This window comes from Zingiber officinale, chromosome 6A (assembly GCF_018446385.1).
Source record: "Zingiber officinale cultivar Zhangliang chromosome 6A, Zo_v1.1, whole genome shotgun sequence".
Classification (NCBI taxonomy): domain Eukaryota; kingdom Viridiplantae; phylum Streptophyta; class Magnoliopsida; order Zingiberales; family Zingiberaceae; genus Zingiber; species Zingiber officinale.
In genome coordinates, this window is record NC_055997.1 from 95,070,851 (window position 1) to 95,094,588 (window position 23,738).

Genomic DNA, 23,738 nt, shown 5'->3' on the forward strand with positions numbered 1-23,738 from the left:
GATTTTTTCAAATTTTTGCTCACCCGTGGGAAAGGAGGGAAAAAGAATTATGCGGAAAAGCTTACCGAAAAGGAGGGACGAGAGAGATTTTTTTTTTTTTTTTTTTTACGGAGTCGTCGTTACCTTGGCAATTGCATAGCATTGGCGAGGTGTCGACCGGCGCGAGATGCGGTAGCCTCACGCGGTGTCCTCCGGCGCGAGGCCCGACAGCCTCACTCAGTGCTTTCCGGCGCGAGGCCATGCCTCCTCGTGCAGTGCCGACCGGCGTTGCGGTCTCGCATGGTGTCGTCCGACGCGAGGCCCTACAGCCTTGCGCGGTGTCGTCCGACGCGAGGCTATGCCCCCGCCGCCTCACACGGTGCCGTGCTGACCGGCGTGACACGCGGCCATGAGGACGGATCGTGATTTTCTGTCCGATTTGGACGGATGAAAAAAAAAAAAAACATTAAACTTTTCGGTGGAGTTTAGTCGCCATTCCACGCATGAAATGGGTGGAAAAGAGGCTCAGTAGGTATGCCGCACTGACCTCTGAAAATGATGCATAAGAATAAGAAAAAAGGGATTTTCATGGATGTCAACTCTGCTTCAAATTTATTTAAAAAATCAAATTAGAAGAAAGATGGTTTACTTTAAGATGAATTGAAACTTTCTTATTTGAATATCTTATCATCCACGTCGCAATAATAGATTGGAACAACAACATTCTAAATTACATATTTAAAACAAAACACTAATTCTAAACTTATATAGTACACTTTTGACAAATTTTATTATAAAAGTCTATGTATCTATTGTCATCTCATACAGCTAAATTGAAATCCATATATTTTTTTTGAAGAAAACAAATAACCAACAACTTGCACGAAGCTCTTCCCTTTTATGATAAAATTAATAAGACTTTTGGAAGAAATAAATATAACAATTTATTTTTCATTTTCTGAAAGTCTCAATTTTCCTCGAGCTTAAAAAACTTCCTTAAATCTCTGAATTATTCCACAAGCCGGTGCAAAAATTCCATAACCTGTAATAATCATAATAACATTTAGTTTAATTTAAAATTTAATAAAATAAATCAATATTTCTCACCTCAGTTGGGTCTCTCAGTGAAAATGATGCTGTAGTTTTCTTTTGAACCTTGGAAACCAGGATTCCTACGCCCTGTTCTCTCTCATGCAAAACCTGAAGCATTTATGCAGATTGAATATTTAGTAGATTCCATGTTTTATCAGATTAAAATTATGAAGAACAAATAAATTAATACCCTGAAAGCATCTTCATCGGTGTTATCATCTCCGATGTAAACTGGAAACACATTGCTACAGTTGGCGAATCCTGGAGTTCAGAATGATTTAGGATGAACAGGGAATTAAAGGGTCGGCGATATGTCAAAGCTGTGGTGGATTCGAACATACCAAGAGATTCCAATAAGAACTCAAGAGCTTTCCCTTTGTCCCACTTAATAGTTGGCCGGACTTCGAGTACCTGAAATCGATTAATGAACTTTTTGTTTTTTGTGAATTATTATGAGGAGAAGATTGATTGAGCTACCTTTCTTCCAACTGTGAGCATGAGTTGAGGGTAGTCCAGGAGCACTGACCCGACTTGCTCAGTTAATGAGCTCCATTTCTGGCATGCATCGTGTTGTTAGAGAAATTAGTTTTTTGTTCTCGGGAAGAAAACAGAGAAACTGGAAAAAGAGTTGTTGTTCTTCACCTTCTCGTCGATGCATCGGAAGTGAACTGAAAGAGTGAACGTGTTGTTTTCGATCCTTGATCCTGGGATTGAACTTGTTTTCTCCACCAATTTTTCGTATACTTCATGAATAACGGGAAGGAATTGGCTTGCTGGTTGAAAGAACAGAGCTTTGTTCTGCAACAATCAAATCAATGCGGTGATTGATCAGTAGTAGAAAGAAGTAGATGTGAAAGAGAGAGAGGAGGACAGAGACCTTCGATCTCGTCCTCTTTGTGCCTTTGCTGGGGCCTTTGATGTCCATGCCGTGGCTCCCAGCGTAGTACAGCTCCCTCAATTGGACAAAGTTGTACACCTGATTACAAATCAAAAATATCATCGAGATTTAACACGAGCATTGATGAATTTGGTCGAATGAATTTAATGGAAGGGACCTTATCGCGGCGTCTTCCGCTAACGATCGCGGTTGGGAAATGCCTCGCGACGTTTCTCACGGCTTCTCGCATCTGTGAAAAAAAAAAGAAGTGATTTTTAACGTTGGAATGAAACAGAGTAAAAGCAGAGAGAGGGCGGCGGTGGCGGCGTACGGCGTCGGACATGAACGCGCGGTCGGGGTCGTCGACGATTGGAGAGAGAGTGCCATCGTAGTCGAGGAACATCACGATGCGCTTCCCCTTAGACCCTGCAACGATGTCGCCGAAGTTTCTCAGAGCGGAAGGGTGCTGCATCTGCGCCGCCGAAATAGGATTCAGGAACATTAACCGGGATAAAAAAAATTGGATTTTTAGCGTGGAGGAGGATAACGTACCACCCAGTTCTCGTACTCCTGGTCTTGGCGCGCGGCGAAGGAGGATGAGATGGCGGTGCCGGCTGCCTTGACGCGAGTGGGGGAGGAGGCGCGCAGCGAGTCAAGCCAACCACTGTTTAGGATTTCTAGTTGGCTGGCGATCTTGCAGTTGAAGACGATTCCGCCAAGAAAGGCGGAATCGCCGCCGGCAGCCATCACCCTGCTGAGAGCGAGCTCCTCCGTCACTATCACATTCTGCTTCCTCATCTCCGCGACGGAAACCATGAGAAATCTACTACTACTCCCTCCGTTTCGAGATAGAGAACCGGATTTAAATAGTATAAGATCGATCGAAATTGTAGCGTAATTTCTTCGACGTGAAGAAGAAAAGACTAAATGCAACGACTTCCAGACCCAGCGGCAGAAATTATAAAAGCCATTGGCTTGGGAATTGCACCGAAACGGGTAAACACGCGTGAAATGAACCCGATTCCCACCAAGGAAAGAACACGAGAAAAGATCCTCAACAACCTATGATTAGTCGCCACGTTGACAGTTTCCAGCAGGTAATTGACCACAGGACTTTAGGTACTTTCCATTTTACCAAAAAGTGCACCGTCTCTAGTTTATTTTTGTTTTAATTTCTCAAAATACCCCTATTAATATTTTTATTAATTAATATTTATTTCAAATTATTTTTCGTACCTACAATAAAATTTAATTCGAATATAAATTTACGTTGGTTGGATGGTTATGCTAGGTAACTCAAAGGTGTATGACTAGTTAGATTTGGAGGTGTTCAAAAGTATATTAAAATGTAAAGATGTAGAAGATTTTAAGACGACAAACATTAAAGTTGGATGATAATTCATAGGTAATCAATAAGTAAATGATTTTGTATGTTGTGGTAGGCTAGATATTCGCTATGATTTATTCTCTTTCAGAGTGTCGAGTTGTCTTGAAAATGCTGCTCGATCGGTGAGCTCATGGCTGAGCTTGCAGCCTCTCTCCGTCAACCTCTGTGATATTTTTTGTTATTCCATCAATTGGCACGAACCTTCCAACTTGCACTCTCTTCAGTCTTCCTCAATTAACAGTTACCATATGATGTGATGCATCATCACCGACACTGAAAAATACTTCCTTCGCCTTCTTCCTGCAATTCCAAAACAGTTCCTGTTTAGTCGACAGATTCAGTTGGCCTTTTATGATTCACTTCATGCATCATCAAACCGTTTCTGCCTTCATAATTGTCCTTTGTATCTTCAAGTTTTTGGAGAACTCGATTGGATTCATATTTTTGGAGGTCTAATTGGTGCCATCAGATCTTCTTAAACCTCGAGTTAATTATTAGCTGAGGATCTTATTTTCTTATAGTAATTTCTCCTCATCTTTGGCACACCAATCATCTTATTTCTTGAAGTAGAACAGAGATTGACCTCTCAAATCCTCAAATCCAAATCATATTAAAAAAAAAACAGAATTGAAAAGAAAAAGAAGCTGAATCACTTTTGTTTTACAACGTGCAGAACTGTGGAAGAAGCCTTGGAAGTTTGGTAACTGACAAAGAAACCAGTCTAATCCAGCTTTTGAAGATTCAGACTTTTTATGATGCTTATGAAGAATGAGGTTTCAGTTGCTTACAAGATCACCACAAGCTTTTTCAGCTAACAGTCGGAAGCAATCCATGGAGGTGACTTTGATTGGCTTTATTCACACATGGAGGAAGACAGAAGGACATGGAAGCTGAAAGTTCCTTTGGTGTTCATTAGTTTCTCATTAAGGAATTGACTTTTGCTATAAAAAAAAAAAGTAACATAACGCACGAAACTTATAACGGGTCTCGAAGATAGATCCATTATATGTAATCTTATCCTATTTTTTATGATAGGTTATTTTCAAAATTCGAACTCGTGATCTTTTAGTCATAAAATAATAATTTTATCGTTACGCCAAAACTCTCATTCAAATTGACTTTTGCTATATTTAACCAAATCATTTGGAAATCAGTGAAAAGATGAGCAGTGATGTGCTGTATTATTATTATATTTCAACCTCTTTTAGTCAAATTACATGGTCTGTCTATGAGAAAATGAAACTCATAGGAGTGTATTATTATTGTTATTATTAATAAGAGACTATTAAACTTTTTTATTGAAAAAAATCTTATTAAGGAGGCCCATTGAGGTCCAAGTTTATTAGGAGGCCCATTAAGGGAAGAAGAAAAATTAGAACAACTTTCACCAAAGTTCTATGGCTATGTTATCTATTTGATAATTCTAAAAAAAAGGTGTTTTTTTGGAATTTTATCTTCCATTTTCTAGTCAACTTGCTTTCGTATCTCATAAATCAGAGTTGAAGGGGTTGACTATGTTTACCAATTGATCCTGTCCGAATCAGGAGTCAAGGGACGCTGGGCACGTGGCGTTTCCTGCGGAATCCTCGAATGCTCCGGTGAACCTGCAACAAAACCGGGCCGGGAGGGGTGTCCCGGCGACGGCCCTCCGACGCTCAAGTCAGGCGAGGAATAACAAAAAGGTGGTTCCCAAATCAAGATTTTTCATACCTCCGGTGAAGAAATGGAGGCCTTATATAGACCTTTGGAGGAGACCCGAATGCCCCGGTCAAATCAACAACATGCCTTTGACCATGCTCAAGTATGGGTCTGTCAGAAGGGCCATGCCCAAATATGGATCTATCAGGAAGATGTTCATGAGACCATACTGCTACTGTACCGACCATTTCACGATGTGACGGCGAGATCCTCCATCGTGCGATTTTGTGTACGGCCTAATCATCAGACATGCTCCTGCTAACATCCTAGATCCAGGGCCGAGCGGATGAGCCGCTCGGCTACCTTTTACCCTCGCCCATATTTCTGCCGAGCGAACTCCCGCTCGGCCCTTATGCTTCTGCCGAGCGGACTACCGCTCGGCCCTTCGATCTCCCAGCCTTGACGTCGGAAACCCAAGCCCTTGGATGGGTTAACTCTAGCTCCGCTCGGACCTACCCCAGCTGCTCGGCTCGCTTAGTTAGCCTACCCTGGGTCTACTGCCGGATCACTTGCCTTCCCTTCAAGTCTAGTCGAAGGAGGCAGTAAGTCCGACTGACTGGACTGCGTGTCCGAGCGGGTAGTCGTCGCCTATAATATTCTTTGAGCCGTTCGGTCCTTACATCAGGTTAGGCCGTTCGGCTATTCAATTGGGATGCCTTGTCGTTCCAGATAAATGTTTATTCGCCTGCATTTCCCGAAAATCGCGCAAAATCTTTCTCATTAAATCACAGCATGCGCGGTATGACGCGCATTAATTGCACTCGGTGACTGAGCGCCACGTGTCGATCCTGGTGTGGCGGCGACGTCACTTACGAGGGGATGCGCCCGTTTGAAATGGACGGCCCGATGGCGTCCTTGTTTCTCGTGCCCTGGATCGGACGGTGGAGGCTGACCTGCCTCTGCAGTATAAAGTCTTCCTCTCCTTCCTTCGCCGCACGCTTGTTTGCGTGTTGCCTTCTGTTCCATTCCATTGCTGCGGCCTCCGGCGATCTAGTGTCTGGGTTTAGGCGGCGATCCCCTCATCGGTGATTCTTCCGACCTCTTTCCTTCCCCGTGAGTCCTCTGCCTTCACTTATTAGGTTTTTCCTGCTCCTTTCGCCCCTTTCCTTCCCCTTTCTTCAATTTCTCGCCATTCTTCCGCTTTTCTGAGATGGCAAGCTCCTCCGCACCCGCTGGTAGCGCTCTGGGCCCTTGGTACTTGACCATGGAGAGCCGATTCGATGAGGAGCACGCCCGGCGCCTCATCCGGACATATGAGCTTCCTGATGACCACGAAATAATCCTAGCCGACGCGACCGATCGGCCACATGACCCGCCGACCGGCTCTATTTGTCTCTTTTTAGACCAATTCCAGGGCGGCCTCAGATTTCCCACTCATTCTTTTATTTTGGAAGTTTGCAACTACTTCCGCATCCCGCTCGGCCAGCTTGTGCCGAATTCCTTTAGGTTGCTGAGCGGGATGGTCGTCCTCTTTAAGTTGCACAGCATTCCTCTCGACCCTAAGATATTCCATTTCTTCTTCTACCCCAAACAATCAGAACCGGGCACTTTTATCTTCCAAAGCAGAATAGGCTTCAAGTTTTTTGATAACATGCCGACCTCCAACAAGCATTGGAAGGAGTTCTTCTTTTACCTTCGACTCCCCGATCGGCCAGCATTCCGAACTAAATGGCAAACTGCTGTGCCGACCCAGCCAGAGCTCGGCAAATTCAGAAGCAACCCGGCCTACCTTCATGCGGCCAACTGGTTATCTGGTCAGCGGTACAAAATTGACCAGCTGCTGCTCAAAGGGGTCTTGTACATTTTTGGGTTGTCTCCCGTTCGGGCCAATCTCCCATACCGCATGGGTAAGGATTCTTCATTCCCTTCGCCTTTTTTGTCCAACTGATTTTAATTTTTTCCCCTGCAGCTGAAGTCATGTGGCGCTCTAAGGCTACTGCTCATTTGAAACTGAAGTCCAATGAGATTGAAGCGGCCACCAAAAAGGAGCTCGCACAGTCCGCCCCTGAAACAGAAGCTGCCTCTTCCGATTCTGCGGCGGTTGAGGCGGAAATCGATCCTGTTTCCTCGGCTCCCGCCGAGTTGGGCGTTCCGCATGTCGAGGATCCCCCATTGGAGATGCGGCGGAAACGTCGAAGAGACCTGAACCCTCCGCCGACCCAGGAGGAGGGACTACAAGCGCCGATCGGCGTGACTTCGCCCGACCGCACGCCATCACAGATCGGGACCCCTATGGCGTCGCCACCGGCACAGCCTTCTGGTTCTCCTCCCCGGACTCGTCGTCGCCTGCGACGGTTCGGCGAAACTTCCACTATAGGGGAGTCTTCGGGCCAGGCTACCGCAGCTGCCGAAGCGGCGTCCGGCCATCCAACCATCAAGACCACCCTCCGATTCCCATCGGAGGAGTATTTGCTATCCGCCGATCGGCCGTCGAGCCCTGTTCACGAAATAACCTTGACGGGTCCGCTCGCCAAGCTCTTCGAGGACGCCCAGATTCAGGCGGCCCTGATGACGCCCAAGCAGCAGGCCACGCAGGTAAACCCATCTTCATTCCCGTGTCATGCTATTGTTTGATTCCCGATATTATTATTTCCCTTACACTGGGTGAACAAATTGCCACTAGCCATCGGTAGCCGAGTTAGAGGGCCTTCTGAAAACTTCAAGTGTCGGAAGGTTCCACGGCCGAGCGACCTCGAGGCCGAACAGAAAAAGGCTGCCGACCTGGCTAATGAGGTGGCCAGGCTAGAGGCCTTGGTGAAGAAGCGCGACAAAGAGGTGAAGCGCGCTGGTAGCCGGAAGAGGCAGGCGATCGCTGACCTGGACAAAATGAAAGTGGAGGTCCGTGCGCTAGGTCAACAATCCAAGGATCTGGAGGCCCAGCTGAACGCCGAACAGGAGGCCCGTTCGGCCGAACGCACAAAGGCTGAAGCAAACTTGAAGGCCCTCCAAGATTCTTTAACTGGCTCCCGGGCGGTCCTCAAAAAATATAAGGAGGAAGAACCGAGTCGCCTGGCTGCAGCGCGCCAAGAATACCTTCAGTCAGAGAGGTTCGGCGTAAAGTTTGGGGGCCACATCTCTTCTACTTTCGCCGAGGCGGTTAAGGTCACCGTGGCGTATCTGAAGAAGAGCGGCCACCTTCCTGAAGGCATGCATATTCCCGCCTCCGACCTGACGGCCCTGCTTGATGATATCCCCGATGCTTTCTTTAATTTCGAGGACCCGGAGTGATGTGCGTCATTTAAGCACTCTTTGTATTTCATCCGCTGGGCGGATGTTAAATTTTTGTAATTGCCGCTCGGCGCAACGGCCTTTGTTAAAATTGTTTACCCTTCATTGCCTTTGTATTCTTGGTGCTCGTTCGTAGAGTCAGTTAAGCTCTATTCGTTTAAATCGCTTAGAGGATTCACACTGCTTGTATTCAGCAAATGCCAAGTGTTGGCAAACTGAAAACCGGTCGGTGAGGCTCTCGATGTCTAACGACAGTTTGTCGGTCTCGAGACTACACTCCCGACGGCACGGGGTCTTCCCATCGAGCGTTTGGCTCGGTCCACATCCTCCCGGCCGAACAGCTCGGGGGTCTTCGGCATCGAGCCCGTGGCTCGGACATAATCCTCCCGGCCGATCGGCTCGGGGGTCTTCGGCATCGAGCCCGTGGCTCGGACATAATCCTCCCGGCCGATCGGCTCGAGGGTCTTCGGCATCGAGCCCGTGGCTCGGACATAATCCTCCCGGCCGAACGGCTCGAGGGCCTTCGGTGATAACGCGACCTCGAACGGGGGAGAGAATATATGATATGCTGGTCCGTGCAGAGGTCCAGCCCGGGAGGTTTATAGTCGCCGGTCCGACTGCGTCCCGACTCTTGGTCGGTCGCCCGGCGGTTTATAGTCGCCGTCCGACTGCGTCCGACTCTTGGTGATCGCCCCGGTTTATAGTCGCTGTCCGATCGGCCCCGACTCTTGGTTTCGCCCGATTTATAGTCGCGGTCCGATTGCGTCCGACTCTTGGTTTGCCGCCGGCGGTTTATAGTCGCCGTCCGATTGCGTCCGACTCTTGGTAGGTCGCCTGGCGTTTATAGTCGCCGTCCGATTGCGTCCGACTCTTGGTCGGCCGCCGGTTTATAGTCGCGGTCCGATCGCGTCCGACTCTTGGTTTGCCGCCGTGTTTATAGTCGGTCCGATCATTGCGTCCGACTCTTGGTCGCCGGCGGTTTATAGTCGCCGGTCCGATTGCGTCCCGACTCTTGGTCGGTCGCCCGGTGATTTATAGTCGCCGGTCTTGGCCCGGCGGTTTATAGTCGCCGGTCCGACTCTCGATTTTTAACGACGGTGCTCGTCGGTCTTCAAGTGATACCATATACCCGGCCGAACGGCTCGGGCCTTCACATCGAGGCTGGGCTTGCATATAATCCTCCCCGAGGTAGTCTCGGCTATAATGTACCTGCCTAATAGTATGCAGCCCGGCCGAGCGGCCTGGGGTCTTCTAGGCGACGATGCTTATGTTCTATACGCAGCCCGGCCGAGCGGCCTGGGGTCTTCTAGGCAACGATGCTTATGTTCTATACGCAGCCCGGCCGAGCGGCCTGGGGTCTTCTAGGCGACGATGCTTATGTTCTATACGCAGCCCGGCCGAGCGGCCTGGGGTCTTCTAGGCGACGATGCTTATGTTCTATACGCAGCCCGGCCGAGCGGCCTGGGGTCTTCTAGTGCTGATGATCTGGTCTTATTTCTGCTCCTCGGATTTTTCATTTCTGCATTTTCAATAATCAGTCGAAAAATGTACACGTAGTGGTTTACAGTGATACCCCTTTCACCCCGCCCGGTAAGGCTGGAGGTGGTTCGCGCTCCACGGCCTATCTAGTTGTCGACCGCCCTCATCTTCCAGATAATACGCGCCCGAGCGGAGCTTTTCGATGATTTTGAAAGGACCTGCCCATGGAGCCTCCAGCTTACCGACGTCGCCGACCGGCTTGGCCTTTTTCCAGACAAGATCGCCGACTTGGAATGCTCTGGGAATGACGCGTCGGTTGTAGTTTTGTTTCATCCGCTGACGATATGCCATCAGCCGAACTGACGCCTTTGCCCTTTCCTCTTCGACCAAATCTAGCTCCATGTTTCTCCGCTCGGCGTTGCCCTCATCGTAGCATTGTATCCGAGCGGATTCAACGCCGACTTCAACCGGGATGACGGCCTCACCGCCATATACCAAATGGAACGGTGTGACTCCCGTCCCTTCTTTCGGCGTCGTCCGGATGGCCCACAAGACGCTCGGCACTTCATCTGGCCAACTTCCTCCCAAATGATCGAGCCGAGCGCGCAGAATACGAAGGATTTCCCGGTTGGCGACTTCAGCTTGACCATTGCTCTGAGGATAGGCCACGGATGTGAAATGTTGCTCAATGCCGTAGCTATTGCACCAATCTTCTAACATTTTCCCTGTGAACTGCCGCCCGTTGTCAGACACTAGTCGGCGGGGGATGCCGAACCGACAAATGATGTGTTGCCAGATGAATTTTTTCACCATTTGTTCCGTAATCTTTGCGAGCGGCTCGGCCTCCACCCACTTGGAGAAGTAATCTACCGCCACTAGTAAAAATTTCCTCTGCCCGGTCGCCATCGGCAATGGACCTACAATATCCATTCCCCACTGATCGAACGGACATGAGATGGTTGATGCCTTCATCTCCTCTGCCGGTCGGTGGGAGAAGTTGTGATACTTCTGGCATGAAAGGCAGGTAGATACTGTCCGAGCGGCGTCTGCTTGTAAGGTTGGCCAAAAGTACCCGGCCAAGAGGATCTTCTTGGCTAACGAGCGCCCGCCCGGATGACCGCCACATGATCCTTGGTGTACTTCCTGAAGGATGTACGCCGAGTCTTCTGAGCTCACACATTTCAACAAAGGGCGCGAGAAAGCTTTCTTGTACAGTTGATCTCCGATGAGTGTAAACCGACCGGCCCTCCTCCTGAGAAGTTGGGCTTCATCCCGATCGGCAGGTGTTTTTCCCGAGCGGAGGAACTCTATGATGGATGTCCTCCAGTCGTCTGGAAATGAGAGCCCCTCCATCCGATCGACGTGCGCCACCAGCAGCGTTTTTTCAATCGGCTGTTGAATGGCGATCGGCGTTATTGAGCTCGCAAGTTTGGCTAATTCATCGGCCGCCTGGTTCTCCGTTCGGGGAATCTTCTGAATAAGCACTTCTCGAAAAGTAGCCTTGAGTTTTTCAAAGGCTTCAGCGTAGAGCTTAAGCCGAACGCTATTGATTTCAAAGGTGCCAGAAAGTTGTTGAGCGGCCAACTGTGAATCGGAATAGAGGATCACCCGACCGGCACCCACATGCCGTGCTGCCTGTAATCCGGCTATAATGGCCTCGTACTCTGCTTCATTGTTGGTGGCCTTGTAGTCCAGCCGGACTGATAGGTGCATCTTTTCTTCTTGCGGTGAGATGAGCAATATCCCAATCCCACTTCCGAGCCGAGTGGAAGACCCATCCACATATATCCTCCATAGAGCTTCCAATTCTGGCCTCTGTACCTCGGTCACAAAATCAGCCAAGGATTGGGCTTTAATCGCCGGGCGGGGCTGGTACTGGATATCAAATTCGCTTAACTCTGTTGTCCACTTGATAAGTCGTCCGGACGCTTCTGGATTCAACAGGACTCTTCCGAGTGGACTGTTCGTCCGGACAATGATTGTGTGGGCTAAGAAATACGGTCGAAGGCGCCGAGCGGCTAGAACCAGAGCAAAGGCCAACTTCTCGAGTCCGGTGTAGCGAAGTTCAGCATCTTTCAAAATATGGCTCAGAAAATACACCGGCTGCTCTTCATCGCCTGCCCTCACAAGTGCCGAGCCTACAGCATGCTCAGTTGATGACAGATACATATACAGTGATTCCCCGCCGATCGGCTTGGCAAGTATAGGCAGGGAATTTAGGTATGTCTTCAACTCTTCAAATGCTCGGTCACACTCCTCATCCCACTGGAACTTTGTAGCTTTTCGCAGGATCTTGAAGAAGGGCAGGCTCCGATCGGAGGTTCTAGAGATGAATCTGGATAAAGCAATTATCCGACCGGTCAACCTTTGCACTTCTCTTGTATTTCTTGGGGGCGGCATGTCTTGCAGGGCTTTCACCTTGTTGGGATTTGCTTCGATTCCCCGCTCAGTCACTATATACCCCAAGAAACGCCCTCCTTTAGCTCCGAACAGGCATTTTTGGGGATTTAGCTTGACTCCATATTTGCGCAGTGTTTGGAAGGTTTCTTCCATATCTTTGAAAAGATCAGCCGCTCGGACGGATTTGATAAGGATGTCGTCCACATAAACTTCTAGATTCCGCCCGATCTGCTCCTTGAACACCTTGTTCATCAGGCGTTGATAAGTGGCCCCGGCATTCTTTAATCCGAACGGCATCACGTTGTAGCAATATGTGCCGTCATTCGTTACAAAGCTTACTTTTTCTTGATCTTCCCGGGCGAGCGGCACTTGATGATACCCTTGGTAGGCATCAAGCATGCAAATTAATTCGCAGCCGGCCGTAGAGTCCACCAGCTGATCTATCCGGGGCAGAGGATAAAAATCCTTGGGGCATGCTTTGTTCAGGTCTCGAAAGTCGATGCAGACCCTCCACTTGCCGCCCGGCTTGGAGACCAAGACTACGTTGGCCAGCCAGCTCGGGAACTGTACCTCGCGTATGTGGCCGGCCCTTAGAAGTTTTTCTACTTCCGCCCGGATAATGGTATTCTGCTCGGCGCTGAAGTCCCTTTTTCTCTGTTTCACTGGCCGAGCGTCCGGTCGGACATGCAATTCATGCAGCATCAGGCTTGGCGAAATGCCGGGCAACTCATGTGTCGACCAGACAAAGACATCATGATTTTGCTGGAGGCATTGGATCAGCCTCTCCTTCTGTTTTTCCCCCAGATCCGCAGCGATGAAAGTGGTGGCTTCCGATCGGGTCGGATGGATCTGAACTTCCTCCTTTTCATCATAAATTAAAGCAGGGGGTTTCTCAGTTATGGCGTGCACCTCAATTCGGGGGACCTTCCGAGCGGAAGAAGCTTCTGCTCGGATCATCTCTATATAGCAACGCCGAGCTGCTAGTTGATCTCCCCGCACTTCTCCAACTTTGTCCTCCACGGGGAACTTTATCTTCTGGTGGAAGGTTGAGACAACCGCTCGGAATTCGCCGAGCGCCGGTCGTCCCAGAATGACATTGTAAGATGATGGAGAGTCGACCACCACGAAGTTTATTGTCCTGGTCCTCCGGAGCGGTTCTTCTCCCAGTGAGATGGCCAGCCGAATCTGTCCGACCGGCTGAACTTCATTGCCCGTAAACCCGTAGAGCGGGGTTATTATGGGCAGCAGCTCGGTTCGATCAATTTGCAACTGATCGAACGCCTTCTTGAATATGATGTTGACCGAGCTCCCTGTGTCAACAAATATGCGGTGAATGGTGTAATTTGCTATTACCGCTTTAATGAGCAACGCGTCGTCATGGGGTACTTCTACTCCTTCTAAATCCCCGGGCCCGAAAGTGATTTCTGGTCCGGTCGCCCGCTCTTGGCTACAGCCGACCGCGTGGATCTGCAGCTGCCGGACGCCCGCCTTTCTTGCTCGGTTGGAGTCTCCTCCGGTCGGCCCGCCAGCAATAACGTTGATTTCGCCCCGGGAAATATTGCTCCTGTTTTCTTCCTCCCGAGTGGATGGTCGGGACCGTTCCCTAGACGCCCGACGATTCTCTTGTCTGGGTGATCGGTGCCGATCGGGCGTCTGGTGATGTTGCCTCTCCATGCGGGTCCGGTCGGCTTCCTGAGCCCTTTGCCTCCTGTCACGGGGGGGAGACCGGCGTTCAGCCCTCCTGGGAACGGGATTAGTCACGAAGGGAAGACTCCGGCAATCTCTCGTGTTGTGCGTATCTGACTGGTGGAAGGAGCAGAACATAGGAGTCCACCTCTTCTTTGGCTTGGGCCGAGCGGCATCCACTTCTTGTACATGCGATCTGGTGTGGGGAGATCGAATTGCTTCAGCCCTTGGTCCTCTAGGTGGTTGCTGAGCGGAGTGCTGCTTCCGCTCGGCATGAATAAGTGCACGCTCGGTTGGAGCTTCTTTTTTCCGAGCGGCTTGCGCTTCTTCCACGTTTATGTATTCGTTGGCCCGATGTAGCATGTGATCATAGTCTCGGGGCGGCTTTCGGATGAGCGATCTGAAGAAGTCCCCATCAACAAGGCCTTGTGTGAAGGCGTTCATCATCGTTTCCGATGTGGCTGTTGGGATGTCCATCGCCACTTGGTTGAATCGCTGGATGTAAGTTCGAAGCGATTCCTTTGGCTCTTGTTTGATGGCGAACAAGCTGACGCTTGTTTTCTGATAACTGGCGAAGTGGTGGAGGAAGGCCGTTCGGAAGTCCTTGAAGCTTGTGATGGATCCGTCCGGCAGTCTACGGAACCACCGCTGAGCCGATCCCGAGAGCGTGGTAAGGAAGACTCGGCACTTCACTCCATCAGTGTATTGGTGGAGCGTGGCGGTATTATCAAACTTACCCAAATGATCATCCGGGTCCGTTGTTCCATTATACTCGCCGATCGTAGGGGGCACGTAGTGCTTGGGCAAAGGATCTCGCAGAATGGCTTCCGAAAATTGGCGGTTGGTCCGCTCGGGAGATGAGTCCGTCCGGGGGGCTTTCCCTTTTCTGTCATCCCGTCTTGGCATTTCGTCTGAGGAAGAGCCTCTATCTCTTCGAGCTGGTGCTGCTTCAGGGGTGCGAAATAGGGCCCGATGGAATGCGATGGTGGCTTGAGGTGCTTCCGCTCGGCCACCAGACGCAGATGTCGCTTGTTGCTCGGCGGATGCTTTTTGTTTTTGCTCCACGAGTTTGGCGGCCCTTATCTCGACCAGAGCGTCGAGTTCCTCCCTTGAAAGCGTCACCGTGTGCTGTCGTCCAGCCTCGTCCATTGTTTCCGATCGGAAGCAGGAGCGTTCCCACAGACGGCGCCAATTTGATCCTGTCCGAATCAGGAGTCAAGGGACGCTGGGCACGTGGCGTTTCCTGCGGAATCCTCGAATGCTCCGGTGAACCTGCAACAAAACCGGGCCGGGAGGGGTGTCCCGGCGACGGCCCTCCGACGCTCAAGTCAGGCGAGGAATAACAAAAAGGTGGTTCCCAAATCAAGATTTTTCATACCTCCGGTGAAGAAATGGAGGCCTTATATAGACCTTTGGAGGAGACCCGAATGCCCCGGTCAAATCAACAACATGCCTTTGACCATGCTCAAGTATGGGTCTGTCAGAAGGGCCATGCCCAAATATGGATCTATCAGGAAGATGTTCATGAGACCATACTGCTACTGTACCGACCATTTCACGATGTGACGGCGAGATCCTCCATCGTGCGATTTTGTGTACGGCCTAATCATCAGACATGCTCCTGCTAACATCCTAGATCCAGGGCCGAGCGGATGAGCCGCTCGGCTACCTTTTACCCTCGCCCATATTTCTGCCGAGCGAACTCCCGCTCGGCCCTTATGCTTCTGCCGAGCGGACTACCGCTCGGCCCTTCGATCTCCCAGCCTTGACGTCGGAAACCCAAGCCCTTGGATGGGTTAACTCTAGCTCCGCTCGGACCTACCCCAGCTGCTCGGCTCGCTTAGTTAGCCTACCCTGGGTCTACTGCCGGATCACCAATAATGTATACTTTTTTATTAGGCACAAATGATTTGGGCAAGAGAAGCACTTTGAGTAATTATATCACTTATCCTATCTAATTTTTTAGAAAGTATGTAAATGAGTGACTTCCATGAAATCATTACCCACTTTGAAGCATTCATATAGCTTCCCATGGATAAGTCAACGCTATTACCCCAAGTGCTATGACATTTATAAAGTAAATGCCATCAAGTTTCAAGTGCTTGTTGACTTACTATGCACAAACGCAACTTAATTTGCTAACCTACTTATTAATAGGTTTAATAACTAATTTGCTAACCTACACACGATGAGAGTTATTAATAGGTTTAAAAAGTTATTGCTCTTCCTTAATTATATTATCTAAGCACTAACACTTCATCCAACCACTAAAATGTATAAGAGAAGAAGAAAAAAAGTCAGCACATGAGCACGTAGTAAGTGCATTTATATCAATTTCTCTATTACTATATCTAAAATTTAAGATAAATAACTCATTCTATTAAATTTAAACAATCATTTTTCATTATACACTCCATCAACTACCATAAAAATTCTATTATCTTTAAATTTTTATTATTTTCTTCTCTTTTTTTTTTCTATTATATTTACGGAATGAGTAAAAAAAAAGAGATTGAAAAAAAATAATATTATTATACTTTTAGGATAGAGACTTCATTCACTATTTATCAAATTTAAATTTAGAAAATAAAGAAATTAACTGATGCAAAAAAAATTTAACTAATCTATCTAAAATTTAGGATAAAAACTTTAGATAAAATAACTAATATAGATACTCTAATACTTTATCTTGTCCAAGTTAATTTTATTTGAATTTAAGAAGCCTTTATCTTGTCCAAGTTAAATTTATTTGAATTTAGAGCTTCATTAATGGCTACAGCTCTAAATATTTTTTTTTTCTATAATTTCTTTCAATATGCCAAATCAAAGTTTCTTGAAACATCACTAATAGCACTAAATGAGTTTTTTTTTCATGATCCAATTCATAATATAAATTACATTGCTTCATGCATATAATATTAATTTCAAGAAATTTTCAATACTACTTTTAAACTACAAACTTCATTCAACCTTTTGAATTTTACAAACCTCTCATTGAAATGGACTCGGTTTTAAGAGATGACCAATTTTAACTCACTAATAGCTCTATTTGACTTCAGCTAGGAGCTTGCTGGATGACTTGAGGTCTTGAAAAGATTGATTACATTGTGGAGTAATTTCTTCAGAAAAATCTTAAGTAGATAATTGGCAAACAATATCTAACAAACAACAGTTTGCAATGAACACAGACCTTTCGATGTAAATATATATCAAACAGCAGAGATTTATCAGATCACGATATACACAAATGAGAGTTATGAAGATCGAGATGGCAGACTTCATGGTTTTGCCTCAAAAAATCAGCAAACCATGATGTTTTACTGCATCACACTGCAACAATTTCTACTACTGCTGAACTGAAAAGAGAAGAAGAGGCCATGAGCGTGATGCTAATCTGAAGAGAGAATGGAGTCCCAGTCGATCTCCCACGATGGATACTTGCGCAGCACAAAGGTTTCCGACTCGTCCCAGGGTGCCTCGGTGAAGTCCAAGTGCTGCATCGCCGGCTCGGCGGCTGACGAGTCCTCCTCCTCCTCGGCCCATGAGGAGGAATCAGACTTGTTGTCCTCCGTGCTCCCCTCACTGGCCACCGGGCACGGCGGGGTGGCCCCCTGCTTTCCGGAGATCCCCAGGGTGTGGCATACGGCCTGGAGCTTGCCGTCCACCGCGGGGTGCAGCGGCGGCCCCAGGTGCGCCGCGCCGTGCCGGAACTCCGGGAAGTTGAGCCTCGCACCGTCACCGCGGAGCATGAACGCGGCCTTGTCGTAGGCCAAGGCGGCCTCCTCGGCGGCGTCGAAGGTGCCGAGCCATAGGCGGGTGCGGTTGCGAGGGAGGCGGATCTCCGCCACCCATTTGCCCCAGTGCCGCTGCCGAACACCGCGGAAGAGCTTCGCGGGCTTCGTCGGAGACCCTTTGCGCTTCATGGGCGGCGGCTGGGGGGCGAGGGAGTTTATATTCCTCTGGCTCCGGCGGTCGGCGGGCGCCTGAATAAGCTGCTGACGGTGGAATTGCGCCTGTACCTGCTGGATTTGAGCAGGGGAGAGGCAATTAAGCCCAACCGAGCTAGGACTTTGAGGAAGCATCTCTGTGGCGTGTCCAAGAGGCATGGCAAGTTCAAAGCTAGGGTTTTGAGGAAGGTAGAAGGAGGAGAAACTGGAAGAGAGTGGATCGAGAGAGGAAGCAGCTCTAATAAAAGGCTCAAGAGCTTCTCTCAATGGATCTGACGAGGAGAAAACTGGTATACTACTGTACAAATCTATGGCTGTCGCCATGCCTGATCTGTAAAGCAAAGCAAGCAAAGCTACTGCTTTTCCCTAATCAATTAACAAACTGAGGTGTAAAAGAACCTAAAAAAGTTGTAGATCGCGAGTAAGAAAGAGATCGAGAACGAGGTCTAGCTGAAAAAGGTAGCCTCTTGCGATCAAAAAGCTAGAAAAAAGAAGGATAGGAATCGACCTGAGGGTATGAAAAAAGCCCTCTTTCAAGCTAAAGCTAGATCAGAACGGACATAAAACCAGAACAGGAAAATGGAAAAATAAAATAAAGAAAACCACAGATCGGAGGTCGAAGAAGAAGGAATCAGAGTAAAGATCGAACCTTTCCCTCTATTTTTTTTCACACGCGAAGGAATCAGGGGATCTCTCAGCTCACCGATAGTGTGGGCAAAGGCTTTGTTTCTTCGCTGGTGGCGATGAACTGGAGACCAGCGGAAGGTATTAATAGGAGATTTGCCTCTGCCTTTGGCGAATAGACGCACGCCACGTGCACCGTAAACTGCAATTCGACCGGCAGCTGTCCAGAAGCTACCGACTGCTGGCAGTAGTCATAAAGCGCGTCCGGCTTGAATTTGGCTAAATCCGATATAGATGCGGACGGATGAGCCTAGTCACATTTCAAGAGTAAGCTATAGAAGCTAGGTGGCGAGACGTGATTGGCGAACAATTTTATATATTAAAACAATCGGTGAGCCGCCCATCGGAATGAGCAGTTGCAATAACTAGAACAACGGCCTGCGTTGCTGCAAGTCAGTAGTTCACGTGGTTCCTCGCCCATGCTCCTGAACTCCATGTGCAGCAGCACATGGACACAGTTTTGTTTGTTTAACTTAGATTCGACTCGATTATGGAGAGAGATTCTTCAAAAAATTTACTCTTACTGGCTCATTGTTGTCGACGAACCAAGTAACGTGCTAATTAAGCAGCGGCATCGTGAAGCTCGAAATATTTTTTATATATAAAAGGCAGAATAATTGTTAACCCAGACGAGACACCTAAGACCTAGTTGAGATACAAAATCGACCACAGAATCCACAGAAAGATATCCACATCCTCTGAGTCTCAGAACAGTTCGTAATTAAACGCCACTGTTCCTCCTTCCACACTAATAGTCGGCTGCATCTTCCTCCTCAGAAAACCTGCTGCTGCTGTTGCTGCCATCACTACTACACTTGCTTGACAGAGCACCTCCTCCGCCCCGGAATGCATTTCCCTCTCGCCTCCTCCTTTCCTGCTGCTCTCTCTTCGTCTCCTGCAATCCCTAGCTTCGCGCTCCTGCATGATCAGCAATGTATGTTTTTTTTTCTTCTAAATCTTGTTTGAGATATCAGAAACAAAAAAAAGTCCAAACTCGGAAGCGTGTGCTTCTAGAACGTCAGTTTGAATGATGATTTCGAGTTGCAGTCGAACTCTGCAACAGTAGAGCAGGAATCTAAAGTTTTGTAAGTCTTTTTTTTTTGCTTTGCCCTCTTGAAGTTAAAAATCATTTCTTTTGTTAGGGAGAGAATGAAATTATATGATTGGAAATAGAATTTATCAAGTTTACCAAGCTATAAGTGAAAGTTTTTGAAAATTTGAAAAAAAAAAAATTAATGTTAGGAAGATTGAATGGAAGCAAATCAATGATGGAAAAAGTGTAATTAACCTTTCTTCTTTGTAAGAAGAAGATTTCTGGAGGACAGGCTCCGGCGGGCCGCCGCCTCTGCTGCGCTCGACGATGCTGCCGCTGAAGTACTCCTTGTCCTCGACCAGGGGATGACAGTAGCGCGGGTGCTCCGAGTAGCACTGCGATTCGTCGTCGGCCGCTCGGCCAGCGAGTCGACTTAGCGCACCGCGGTGCAGCACGCTGATGTGACGCTCGCCTCCGCCGGAAGCTGCGGCGGCGGCGGCCGAGGCGGAGTTGGCGGCTGCTGCAGCTGCCTTGACCGCCCCGCTGCTCGGGGTGCTTCTTCCCTTGAGGGCAGCCGAGCCGCAGGCAATGAGTTGGAGCAGGACCGAGTTGCGCGACAGGCCTAGTTCCGGCGCCGAGTTGACGTCCTCGAATCGCTGGGAGCCGCCGCCGCCAGCAACAGCTGCGGGGTAAGCATGGTTGGGCGGCTTGTCGGAGGAGGACGACGACAGAGGGGATGAATCGTCGAGGGGAAGCTCGGTGGGGGCGTGGTGGTGAGTCGCCACCCGGCCGTCGACTCGCTCCATCTCCTCCGTGGAAACCCCACGGAGCCGCGAGTATCCAACAGGCTTCTTCCCGCCTACGGCGAGCTTACTTCCCATCCTCTCCTCCTCTGTTGCTTCGTCATCCACACCCTCTGCTTTGTCGTCGTCCTCAAACTCCAAACGGAGCTTCCGAGGCGCAAGCAGTGCTTTTGGCTGCCGGCTGCTTGCCGGAAGATGTTGGAAACGATCTACCATTCCCAATCCAAGTAAAACCGATCAAAATAAATTCCACAAATCTAAATTAACCATCTCTAAAAGCAGGAGAGAAAAAAATACCATAAGCGCCAGGGAAGATCTCGGAGCCTTTGAGCACGTACTCGACGCCGTCGGCGGGGTAGATTACATCATTATCAGCCAAGTCATTCCACACGTAGCCATTCTTGTAGCTCCTTCAAAAATTAGTAAAAATGACAACTTTTTTTCAAGAACTTAAGCAAGCACTAAAACAGGGGATTGACTACCTCTTGCACGACCAGGAGAAGAGCGAAGGCATGCCTTTGCCTCTTAGAAAACTCAGTCTTTCGATCACATCTGTCGGAGAAGAGGACGATAGAATGAGAGCTAAACGAGATGATTAATTAAAATGGAAGAGGAAGAAGATGACGGGATGCACCCTTGAGCTGGAGCTGGTGGTTGGGGAGGTAAGGGAGCTCGATGAAGTGGGGGTGCTCCAATTGACCATTCCTGCAGAGGTAGTACACCACTTGTAGTTTGCGAAGAGGTCTTGCAAACCTCTGCTGCAGCTGCTGCTGCGGCGCCTGCGGCGGAGGTTGCTGTTGATGGGAGTAGGTGAGTCTAGCTCGGTCGGGACTCGCTTCCCTGCTGCTTAATCGTCGCCTGTCTCTTCCACCTCCGACTTCCATTGCCAGTTTGCCACAAAGGAAAGAAGACGTTGTGGACAAGGTAAAGTGATAAAGGTCGGGGATGTGAAAGCGATGGGTTGAGGAAGAAGAGTGTTCCTATTGCACATCGAAAGCAGCTGACGCCCTGTTTCGACTTATTTATATCAGTTTCAATCGAGTACATTGCCTTCTCTTATATTCAATCTTCATTTTCCTCCAAAATTCAAGTTCATCGCCTTTGCGCTCTCATAATATCTCGAATTCTAGTGCACCAACTCGATACGAACACAAAGACAATATGAAATTACTCATTTAACCATTCACCCAAAGGTTCAAACAGGAGCGGAGCGAAGCAAAGCAGACTGATGAAGAGCATGAGGTCCCAGCGTTGACATTCGCCCCATGCCCCTGTTTTAGGATAAGTGCCATCCGCCATTGATGAGGCCTCGGCTTAAAGCTGGCCCTGCCTCGGCCACAGCAGGGCTCTGCGTCCGAGGTGAGAAATGGCAGAGAGGTAGGGACTGGCTTAGTTCTTTATCCCACCACCTACTCTGTCCCTGTCTTCTTTCCGTCTGTGTTGTCTTCTACTCTCCCATTAATTTGCTGCTGCTTGGATAGTAATTGCATGGGGCGACCTTTTGGGATCGCTCTGTGAGGCAATCGGGCAACCCATTGTGCTTTCTTCCCCTTGCGGACATGAATAGTCGAAATCAGTCGCAGCAGGAGAGGGTCCTCTGCCATTTCTCTTTCACCTCCGTTAAGAGAATTGTGGCTCAAATGCTATGGATTTCTTCTTAAATTTAAGACAAACGACAATTTTAATGGAAAACATAGTGGAACTAGCTTTGTGCTATAAAAAAGTAGAAGGTTTCATGGATATGAGCTGGATAGAGTACATCAAGGAACCAGACCGACCATGAGTTCTTGCTCAGCAGGTTTTATGGGGATTTGCAGCTTCACTTTGATGTGATCTAATGTCAAATCCACTGGAAATAGAATCTAAGACACTTCCTTCAAGCACTATCATAATTCAGTATTTACTCGTTGGATTTCTTCGTTAACTAGATTTACAGGTTTCGATTCAGTCTCGCCTTGCGGTGTCGATGGGAACGAGTAGTTCAATCATTGTTCTTTTGATGTCTCATCATTTGCAGCTCGTGAACTTTCATTTTAGAAACGAAAGATTCTGCATTGTTTTTGTTTTGTTTTTTTCTCTTTCGTAGGAATCCTGCAGCTTTTCATGTTCTCGACTGTGCCCGATGAATTCGACGATATCAAATATCACACCTTTTGTTCTGCCAATCGAACCAACTCAAATCTAGAAAGGAAAACAAAAAAGAAGAAGAAAAGAAAGATTGGTGACGAGAGAATTGAAAGGTTCCTCTCATCCTCTGTGATTCAGGATAACTTCACTTTCGAGTCCTTGTCGTGTTGGTCTCGGCAGAGGAACGAGAAGCAAACCGAGAAGAGAATGAAACTGGAGATATGACAAATGGATTCCCGAGACAAGCAGAAAACATCCAACACACTGGTCTGATATGGAGGAGGAACATGTCCAGCCTGGGCACCCAAGAATCGTTGCCTGTTGGGTTTGGCTCAGCCCAATCAGCGGGTAAGGCTATAAATAAGTTAAGCTTTCCGTTGTTCAAATTAATAAGATAATCAATTAATCTAATTAAACTGTTTAAATAATTATTTAAGCTTAGCATCTACATTGCATCAATTATTTGGATATTATAACACCCAGTTGATGTTATAACCAATGCAAAGGGATGTTGTAATACCCCATGCTTTGAACACGTTCAAATAATTGACAGCGTTGAACAAATTTTTTAATATAAATTAATAAATTTTAAAATTATGTATTATAAATCAAATATATAATAATATATATTTTGTGAATTGAATTAGGATAGTGGAATTCATAAATAATGAATATTAATATTAAAATGAATGTGAGAGAATAAAGATGTTAATATAATATGTATGTGGTATATAGATCTTATATTTTTTTTATGAGATGGTGAGTATTATAATATTAATTTGGACCTCTAAGGACATCAACATTGATGGATGTTAATATAATATGGACCCCTAAAGGCATCCACATTGGTGGATGTTATAACACCTACCACTTCATTGAAAGAATATGAGAGCATATACCACATACATATTATATTAACATTTCCATTCTCTTACATTTATTTTAACATTAATATTCATTATTTATGGATTTCACTATCACAATTTAATTCACAAAATATATATTATTATATATTTGATTTATAATATATAATTTTTCAATTTATTAATTTATATAAAAAAAATTTGTTTAACGTGTTCAAAGCATTAGGTGTTATAACATCCCTTTGCATTGGTTGTAACACCAATTGGGTGTTATAATATCCAAATAATTGATGCAATGTGGATGCTAAGCTTAAACAATTATTTAAATAGTTTAATTAGATTAATTGATTATCTTATTAATTTGAACAACGAGATATTATGGACAGATCCGAATATAACGTGATAATTAAAATCAAGATGACGTGATAAGTCAAAATTAAGGGGAGGTGACAATC

At 47.4% G+C, this 23,738-nt stretch overlaps 3 protein-coding genes across 3 annotated transcripts; all 3 read right to left on the reverse strand.

Annotated features, from left to right (window-relative positions):
* Nucleotides 1-789: 789 nt before the first annotated feature.
* On the reverse strand, nt 790-2,853 carry LOC121994208 (probable trehalose-phosphate phosphatase 6). Its single transcript, XM_042548322.1, has 10 exons — nt 2,501-2,853; nt 2,280-2,420; nt 2,127-2,198; nt 1,949-2,047; nt 1,714-1,869; nt 1,549-1,626; nt 1,413-1,482; nt 1,262-1,332; nt 1,087-1,179; nt 790-1,021 (listed from the first exon to the last, which is right to left on the reverse strand). Exons 1-10 carry the CDS (start codon nt 2,762-2,764, stop codon nt 989-991), a joined length of 1,077 nt encoding a protein of 358 aa, XP_042404256.1. The 5' UTR covers nt 2,765-2,853; the 3' UTR covers nt 790-988.
* A 14,145-nt stretch (nt 2,854-16,998) lies between these two features.
* LOC121997004 (ethylene-responsive transcription factor RAP2-4-like) lies at nt 16,999-18,514 on the reverse strand. Its single transcript, XM_042551210.1, has one exon. The coding sequence runs from the start codon at nt 18,095-18,097 to the stop codon at nt 17,216-17,218; it is 882 nt and encodes a 293-aa protein (XP_042407144.1). The 5' UTR covers nt 18,098-18,514; the 3' UTR covers nt 16,999-17,215.
* A 531-nt stretch (nt 18,515-19,045) lies between these two features.
* On the reverse strand, nt 19,046-21,321 carry LOC121994209 (protein SOSEKI 2-like). The gene is made up of 5 exons (XM_042548323.1): nt 20,928-21,321; nt 20,776-20,845; nt 20,591-20,703; nt 19,746-20,502; nt 19,046-19,375 (listed from the first exon to the last, which is right to left on the reverse strand). The coding sequence occupies exons 1-5, from the start codon at nt 21,175-21,177 to the stop codon at nt 19,267-19,269; spliced, it is 1,299 nt and encodes a 432-aa protein (XP_042404257.1). The 5' UTR covers nt 21,178-21,321; the 3' UTR covers nt 19,046-19,266.
* Between the last annotated feature and the right edge of the window lie 2,417 nt (nt 21,322-23,738).